At 43.9% G+C, this 9,418-nt stretch overlaps 1 protein-coding gene across 1 annotated transcript; it reads right to left on the reverse strand.

Annotated features, from left to right (window-relative positions):
* Positions 1-301: 301 nt before the first annotated feature.
* On the reverse strand, positions 302-2,894 carry GARIN3 (golgi associated RAB2 interactor family member 3). Its single transcript, XM_036096227.2, has 2 exons — positions 2,286-2,894; positions 302-1,474 (listed from the first exon to the last, which is right to left on the reverse strand). Exons 1-2 carry the CDS (start codon positions 2,892-2,894, stop codon positions 302-304), a joined length of 1,782 nt encoding a protein of 593 aa, XP_035952120.2.
* Positions 2,895-9,418: the final 6,524 nt, after the last annotated feature.

Below are 9,418 nucleotides of genomic sequence, written 5' to 3' on the forward strand. Positions count from 1 at the left end.
TGGGGAAAACAAAGGCAGAAAGGGGTTGAGGCAAAGCATGGCACTCATCCTGGCTCAGCTGGTCATGGGTGGGAGGTGAGGTTCTGTTTGACTGGAGGCTGGGGTCTCAGGCTGCAGCATGGGTCACGTCACAGGAGCCACTGTGAGGTCACTATCAGGCTAGGGGATATAGATATTCAGACGAGATAGCATTTCTTTTGGAGTTGCATGGTTTCCTTTATTAGAGAAAGCTAGAATTGACTCTCTAGGGATACTTCCCTGAGGCTGGGTCTCCATGGCAGCTTCCTGCCCGGTCTCCTATTTAAATGGATTTACCTTCAATGATTATGGTCTCCATTGTCTCAGATGTCATGGTACCAGAGATCTCCAGATCTTTTCTGCCCGGGGCTTTCTCTACCTTGGCCTCTATGTTGCGCTTCTCTACTGACTTAGCCACGAAGTCTACACCTCTATCGCGTGATGTGACCACTGTTTTTGAGCCAGGAGTGACTTTCAAATTCCTGAAGAAAGAGCCAATTTTACTGGATTTCTTACTTACAGCACCCGAACTGCTCGTAGATTTGATCTTCCCCGACTTGTGAGCTGTCCTTGACTCCTTTGCAATGGCGCTGTGGCTACCAGTCCTGCGAGAGCCGTGTTCTCTGCTTCTTCCGTGGCTCGGCCCTTTTTCCTTTCTATCATCTCTTTTATCATGGCCGGATAAGGACCGGTGGGAGGATGATCTCCGGGTCGACTTGTCCCCTCCTGTCCTGTGGTGACGGGAACTTTTCCTACTGGAAGTTCTGTCCTTCTTTTCTCTTCTTTCTTTTTTTCCCTTCCGGGTTTTGGCACCAGGCTGGGAGACCTTCTGGCTTCCATCCCGCTCGCTCATGTAGCCTTCACTCTGCAAGGTGGAGACAAGGGGTCCCACCCGTGGGCATGCGGCTTTTTCGGCAGCAGGCGTGCCCGTCGTCACTGCGCCTGCAAACACCACGCTCATGCTGCTGCCTGGGGAGACGCTAGCAGCCCCCGTCGTTAGGGTGGAAGCACCGGCCGAGGACAGGCTTGCAGCTCCCAACGCCACGTTCGTACCCTCTGAGGATATATTGAGAGCACCTGCGATGGCCTTGTTGGATCCGCTTTCTCCTGTACATCTGCCGCTGGCTCCAGACAGGGCCGTGCTGACCTGGCCTGTACTCGTAGCCTTGGTTGCTACTAGGCTCAGCGCACCTGATGAAGAGCTTGTTCTTGCCCCAGCCATGGCCAAGCCCGTGGTAGCGCTCGTTGCTGCCCCCGCCATGCCTGCGGCTGCCCGGGTGGCTGCTCCTTCGGCCCTCCCGGCGGCGCTCGCGACTGCGGGGGAGCCAGGCATTCTGTGGTGGGCGTGATGGATTCCCTCTCCCCCAGCGTAAGCCGAGGAGGTGGCTCTAGACACCTCACGAGGCTTGTGAAGCCTGAACTCATCCTGATCCCCTTCTCTGTGGAGCTCTGTGGTCTGTGCCAAGGGGAGGAGAAACAGGTAAGAGAGAGATGATAAAGTGAGACTAGAACCGTCTGCTCCTTTCTCAACGTGGAGCTGGAGCTGAGCAACTCAAGGGCTTCTAATTGGAAGGACCTTGAAAATGATCAAATCTACGCTCCCACTTGAGGCAAGATCCCATCTATAGCACCCCTGTCAAATGGTCACTTGGTTTCTACTTAACAATCCCAGTGCCAGGGAAAGCACTGATACAATTCCCCATCCTCATATACTTTTCTTTTATACACCTGTGTTTAGATCTCTGCAGGACAGATTCCTACAAGTAGGATTGCTGGGCCAAGGGAACCACACATTTTGCATTTTGGTGGCTGCGAAAATCGCGCATGTGCAGACACACGTGGGTGTCCTGATTTTAATTAGCACATGGTAGTCACAGCGATACAGAATGAAGGAAAGACTTCCTAATTGCTACCAATGTTCCACAGCTGCTGAGACTAACTGGGTGGGGGTAAGTGTTCGAGAAGAGACTGGGGCCATCAGGATGCCCAGATGGATGGAAGGAGTTACAGCCCTGGGCATGAGACCAGAACAGTGGATACGTGAGGTCTCTCTGAAATTCAGCCTCGTGGAACAACTGGGAGAAGCACTCAGAACCTCCCCAGGGTGCTAAATCCCCTAGTGGGGGCTCATTTTGCCCTGAGCCTATTCGAGGGGAATGCATTTCCCAGGTGAGCCTCAGAGAGTACCAGAGCTTCTGTAGGACCAACTTTGAGTGGCTCTCCCAAAGCACCCTGCCCCATTCTCTTGAGACTCTGTTGATGCTTACCACTAGGCCCTTGTCATCCTCTAAGGTGGCTGCGTCCCCAGTTTGCTGGGTCGGGGTACTGCTGCAGCTATCCACTGGTGGTCTCAGTAGATAGACAAGTTTTTCCCAGTAGCAAAAGAGGTCTTCTCGTGCATCTGAAGAGGGACACAGCTGCAGGTAGAAAGTGCGGCCAGTGGCAAGCTTCAGGCGCAGCTGCTGTTTCTCACGATCGTGAATGGAGATCTTGACAAACTTGAGGGGAAGCAGCCTGGTGAGCTCTAGGGTCTTTGTGGGCTTGCGACCTCTCCCCTTGGTGGTCCGGGCGTGTCTGGCATGCTCTTCACAGATTTTTGTTGGTCGAGCCAGCAGCATGACATCAGGTAGCGGGAGGATGGGGCTGGTGGATGCAATGCCCACGGTCACCATTCGCACACGGTTGTGTACATCGATCACCTCTCCTTTTTTGCTGATCTGGATAAAGTCACTTTCAAACATAGGTGCATATTTGAAAATGTCATACTCTCCTCCCTTGTACAGTTGTCGTTGCAGGTCCCCCATGGAGGTATTGAACACACCCATTGAACGGTAGCTGTGGGCCGTGTAATAAGGTAACAAACTTTCACTGCTCATGGTTCTCTTCATTTGAGACAGCTCCACCAGCCACAAATCGAGTCCTTGAGAGAGAGAGGGAGTGAAGGCAACTGCCCATCTCCCTGCAGGGCTCTGCCTAAATCTCCTCTTACCACCTCATTTATCCTCCACAGTCCTTTGTGACCTGTCCCCATCACACACCCCTTTGTCCCAGCCTCCAAGCAGCCACCCCCTGGGGTCAGGGTCACCAGTCTCCCCCCAAACTAACCGCCACCTCCCCCAGGGGACAGGCTGACCCTGCCAGGGTGGAGGTGGAGGTAGGCTGCATATTCTTTCAATCAAAATGTTAGGATGCATAATGTATGAAACCATTCACCTTTTGTAAATACCTGGGTTGCTTCCAGTTGCGTTGTTGTCATAGATATCCCTATGGTGATCATCTGCCTGCAAGTGTAGTTTTGCATCTGCTAAATTATGTCTTAGGGATCCAGTCCTGGAAGTGGACTGTGTGCTTGCTAAGGGCAGGGATCCTATTTGGGATCAGTGTAGAGTGCAGTGCTGCTAGGCACTTGGAAGGAGTTGTGGGTAAATGGCCCAAGGGGGCTTCGGCTACCTGTTAGAACCAGAGCTCCATTTGTACAGTGGATTCCAGGGTAGCGAGGCTTCTCTCACCCATTTTCATGTAGGAAGGAGGTGAAATTTTAAAACCATAATTTTATGGTGATGAACTAAGGCTCAGGATTATCTTGGTCAGCGTCAGAAGGCAGAGCTGGATTCCATCTCAGGTCTTGTGACTCAGGTCAGGACTTCTTCTCTGCCTCAAGGTGCATGGCTCACCATTAGACTCTCATTCCGCACCAAATATGGAATCATTTGCTGTTAGCAATATGCGTGGGGACTTACTGGGAACCACAGGAATTCATACAGGGCTTGAATCACCATAGGATTTCCCGCACTGGCACGACTGCTGCTTCACTCTTGATGTCTACCTGATAAACCACTGATGTTTTGCTTCTTTGAAAAGCTCTTCAGAGAAATTATGGCAAAGACATCTTTCTGGAGGTTTTTTTTGTTGTTGGTTTTTTTTTTTTTTTTTTACTTTGCACAGGTGATGAATCCAAATTCCCCCTCCCCCAGTTAGAAGACTACTTCTAAAATAAAAATGTGCCACCGCCAGCTCAACAATTACCATGTGGAGGTCTTGAAATAAATTTCAACCCCAAAATGTTCTTTTTTAAGACTTTATTTATTTATTTATTTATTTTAAGTAGGCTCCTTGCCCAGCGTGGAGACCAGCATGGGGCCTGAACTCAATGACCCTAAGATCAAGACCTGAGCTGAGATCAAGAGTTGGACACCCAACCAACTGAGCCACCCAGGTGCCCCCAAAATGTTCTTTTTTATATCCCTAGTGCCTACCACAGTACCTGATACATTGCATCCTTCCAATAAATACGAACTTCCTTGTGACCATTGGGATTAATTCTTCTATTTGTTTATTCCACAAAACTGATTGAGCAAGTATTAATTTGGGGACCAGCTAGAAAATGGAATTGCAAAGATAAAGGTCTTTACCTCTGAAGAGTTAAACATTTTTTTTCTAAAGATGTTAAATGACTTCTCCAAAAAAAAAAAGAACAAAATGGCTTGTATTCTATGATAAGGAGACAATCACTAAAAGTTAACACGCTCAGGTTTAAAAATAAGAAGTTAGGTTTTTCTATATTATAGTCAACCATATATTCCCATAAGTTTATTTCTGATGAATGATTAATAATGAGAGAAAACATGATCATATTTTTAAGAACTTATAAGTCAGGCATGTTACTAACCACTTCACATTCCTTTAAAAATTTAATCCTCACAACATTATTAAATTATAGGTACAACTACTGTCCATGTTTTATAAAGGAGCAAATCAAGGCTAAGAGAAGTTAAACAACTTCTTCAAGGTCACAAGAGATCAAAAGCTCATGGAAGTCCCCACATGTGGCAGTGGTTAAACTACACCACACTGAGTCACACAAATAGAACACACATATACGAGTACTGCGCAGCATACATTCACCCATTTAATGAATATTATTAAGTGCCTACTTTGTGCCAGGCCCTGTTCTAGGTGCTAAGAGAACAGCAGTGGACAAAACAGACAAATAACCTAGCTCTCACAGAGCTTGTACATAGATGATAAATGAGTAAAATATTTGGTATGCCCACTGATGATAAGTGCTATGGAGAAAGATAAAGTAGGCACACTGGATGGGAGTGTGTGCAGGAAAGGGGGAGTTGGAAGTGGTGGTCAAGAAAAGCTCAATGAGAAACAATATTTGAGCAAAAACCTAAAGGAGATGAAGGAGGAAGCTGTGCAGACATCTAGGGGTGTAGCCTCTCAGTCAGAGGGAATGGCAAGAGCCAAGATTCTGAGGTAGGAGAATTGCTCGTTGTGTTAGTGGAACACCAAGGGGGCTACGGTGACGGTGACGAGAGTGGAATGATAGAAAGTGGTTGGAGGTGAGGCCAAGAGGCAACTGTGGTGACAGTAGGGGAGCGGATGGTGTGGGACAGACCTTGTAGAACTGTTAGGTCCTTGGCTTTGCTCTAAAGGGGAGATGATCAGACTGAAGTAGACAGAGGATCGTGCTCGCCACCATGTTGAAAAGAGATTGTAGAGGTGCAGAGGGAGAGAAGAGGAGCCTGGGTGGCTCCTGCAAGAGATGATGATGGCTAGGACGAGTGTGGTAGCAGCGGAGAAGGGAGAAATGATCAGTTGTTAGACATGTTTTGATGGAGGCAACTATTGTATATACTGGGATTGAACAATTTTCAATAGATGTTAGTGAGTGAAAAAAACAAGTTGCAAAACAGCATATATTGTATGCCATATATTTTTGAGTCAAAAATCTTAAAATGTGTACATGTTTGTGTGTACATATGTGTGCAAAGATGTGCAAGAAACTGATAACAGGAGCAAACTTGGGGCAACTTGTTGGCAGAGGGAAGTGGTGCGATGGAGACATAGCTCTTCAGGGCATTCTCTTTTATACCTTTCAGATTTTGTTGCGTTGCGTATACTACTTACACAAAAATAGATAATATTCTAAGACTTATAGATTTACAAAAATGTTATTCAGTAAAGCTCTATTCTTAGAATATTCATTGATTCAGGCCTTGATATAGAAAAGAAGTAAGTAAATAGCTTCACTCAAAGGTAACTCTCTCTAGCACAAAAATTTCAGAATTTGAGAACCAAAATATAAAGTATAATTCAAAATTTATTTTCTGATTTCTCTTTAAGACCTTTCAAAAATTTATTCTCTCCTCTCAACCTTTAAAAGTCACAAACCCTATCATAAAAATAGAAATTGTGGCACCTGGGCGGCTCAGTCATTGGGTGTCTGCCTTTGGCTCGGGTCATGATCCCAGGGTCCTGGGATCGAGCCCTGCATCGGGCTCCCTGCTCGGCGGGAAGCCTGCTTCTCCCTCTTCTACTCCCCTGACTTGTGTTCCTGCTCTCTCTGTCTCTCTCTCTCTATCAAATTAATAAATAAAATATTTTTAAAAATGGAGATCAATAAGTCAGGATATATTTACTTACTGGCCATTCCATTGCCCATTTTTGTGCTAAGAGAATTCAGGTTATCAAAATGTAAGTCTCAAAAATTTTTAAACATGACTTTCACACAAATGTAGAATGAAAACAATATGAAGATTTAATTAATCCATCAATGAGGAAACCAGCAGGATGTTAAAGCTGGTTCCAAGGAGAATCAGAGGAATTGGCATTGGCATTGGGAAAACAATGTCAGGTGAACCTTGCCAGGTCAGTTACTAAACTGGTTAAATCTCTACAGGGCAATAAAATCTTAACCTTTGGGGTTATCTTTTTTTACAAGGCAGAAATCATTTGCATCTCTTCTAAACAATAATCTATATGTTATTACAGAACTTCACAGACTCTCAGACTTGAATCAATAGTCGATAGCCGCCTTAGGAACCAAAAATGTTCTCAAATTACATTGTGATAGTTACAAACTCTGAATACACTAAAAACCACTGAACTGTACAGTTTCAATGGATGGATTTTATGATATGTGAAATGTATCTCAATAAAGTGCTAAAAAATAGCAATACTTCAGTCTTAACTTACTGATCCAATTCCATTGTTTTACTTCCTTCTCTTAGACAATTAAATAATCTTTGGGCTGGCATGTTAAGGAATGCTTTAATATGGCACTGAAAGTACATGTTGCCTGCTTTTCAATTTTTTTATTTACAAATTTGGGGTAATTTTTATTATTTTTTTTATTTTTTATTTTTTTAAGATTTTATTTATTTATTTGAGAGGGGGAGAGCATGAGCCAGAGAGGGAGAGAGAGCATAAGCAGGGGGAGTGGGAGAGGGAGAAGCAGGCTCCCCGCTGAGCAGGGAGCCCAACATGGGGCTCCATCCCAGGACCCCTGGATCATGACCTAAGCCAAAGGCAGATGCTTAACCGACTGAGCCACCCAGGCGCCCCGTGGGTAATTTTTCTTAACAAGGAAGATAGTGAAGCATGTGTATGCCATGACCTTAATCTCAGAAAGCTCACAATCCAGGAGGAGAATACAGAGTAGAAACAGAGAACAAAACAAGAGGGCAATTAAATATATGCTAGAGTAATAGTGAATGAGTTGAATGGTGAACCTAGTAACACCCATCCCGATATTAGAACCAACAGTAATTGTTTTGTATGAAAAACTGCTGGGGCCCCTGGGTGGCTTGGAAGGTTGGGCATCTGCCTTCCACTCAGGTCATGTCTCCAGGTCCTGGGATCGAGCCCCATGTTGGGCTTCCAGCTCAGCGGGGAGTCTGCTTCTCCCTCTCTGCCCTCCCCTTCCCCCCGCCCCGCTTGTGCTCTCTCTGTCTCTCTCTCTCTCAAATGAATAAATAAAATCTTAAAAAAAAAAAAAATGCCAAATCTGCAATGCTAAGCATAATTTTCCATATATTTTTAATTGGCCTAAGATTAAAGAGACGTGCAAAGTAAAAACACTATATATGATATACTGAGCATATGTAGACATGCAAGATTATAGGTGGTTGAAATCTACATATTTATCATGGGAAAAGGTTTCAAGTCAATAACTTGTGTTCCCCATCTATTATTTTGAAAACCAAGGCAAGCAGACAGCTATATATAGCCTTTTTAATGAATATGCCAACCGAGAGGGCATTGTGAGCTAGGGCAGGATGTGAGGGTGGGGAGATTTCCATACAGTACACAATGTGTATCTGCTGGGTAAATCCCCTGGCCTAAAATACAATCCACAGTACTTTTATGTCAATGCTGCTAAGCAAGGTGGCGTGGGATGAGCTGCGGTTAGCCTTAGGCACCCAGGACTTCAGGAAGCCTACCTGATTTCTGTCTCACCTCTGGCTGTCAGAAAAAGCCTGCAGTCACCTTGACTCTTCCCCTGAGGGCCAGTATGCAGATCAGTTTGCTTCTGCCTTGGGTTTAAAAAGAAAATGAGCTGGTAGGCATAGAAGAAGCCAGACAGGTGATCTAAATAATTTTATTTCTCAACATTATGATCCAACTCACGTCACCCTCTCTTCCCCTTCTACCTTCTTTTTGCTTCCTTCTTTCTTTTGTCCTACACAGCCACATGTAGCCCCACGCTGAGTCAAAATTCTGCCCTCATTTTGTCTTAAGACTATTTCCCTCTCAGCTTCCAATTTTGCTCTGTTAATAAGCCAGGAGATGTCCTACCTTGGCTTATATATTTATTTCTTTGATGTTATACTAAAGAAGCTTGCCATTAAATATACACACAAATACTAAAACAGTTAACAATAAAGATAAAAATGAAGATTAGAAACTGTGTACAGATAGAGGGAGGTAGCCGATTCAGGAGCTAGGATAAGATGATTATTACAATTAAATATTAAACTTAACTCTGAAAAGTACTGGAGGAATGTACAATCAGTGATAACATTGATTATCTCTGAGGGGTGACACTAGAACTAATTATTAATTTTGTCTATTTGCTGGTTTGCCTATTTCAGCAAGGATGTATTTTGCTGTTATAATCAGAAATATATATCTATTTCAGAAAATTAGCTCTAAGTTTCCTGGCCACCTATTATCACTGTCTTCTGCTAATTAAACCAAAGATTTCTGACAAAGGGCATAGTTTTCTCTTATTTTAAATTGGAGAGTAAAAAGGAATTCTCCCATGTCATTTTTTAATTATATAAGTTAAAAAGTGAAACATCTTTCTACCCTTTTAATTCCATTTGCTGGAATGTTTGATATGTAATTTCCCTGACATTGCCCTGTGGGTATACATGCATATATATACATACATATATATATATACATATATATATATATATATATATATATATACACACACACACACATTAATATAAACACAAAAGGTTTTTAGGTAAAAACAGGATTATGCCATATGTACTGGTCTGCCCCTTTTCTATCTTAAATATATCTTGTACTTTTTTAGAGTGATACATTATATACTTTAACTTTACTCATTTTCACGATCTTATAGTGTCCTTTCGAATGG

This window comes from Halichoerus grypus, chromosome 2 (genome assembly GCF_964656455.1).
Source record: "Halichoerus grypus chromosome 2, mHalGry1.hap1.1, whole genome shotgun sequence".
Taxonomy (NCBI): domain Eukaryota; kingdom Metazoa; phylum Chordata; class Mammalia; order Carnivora; family Phocidae; genus Halichoerus; species Halichoerus grypus.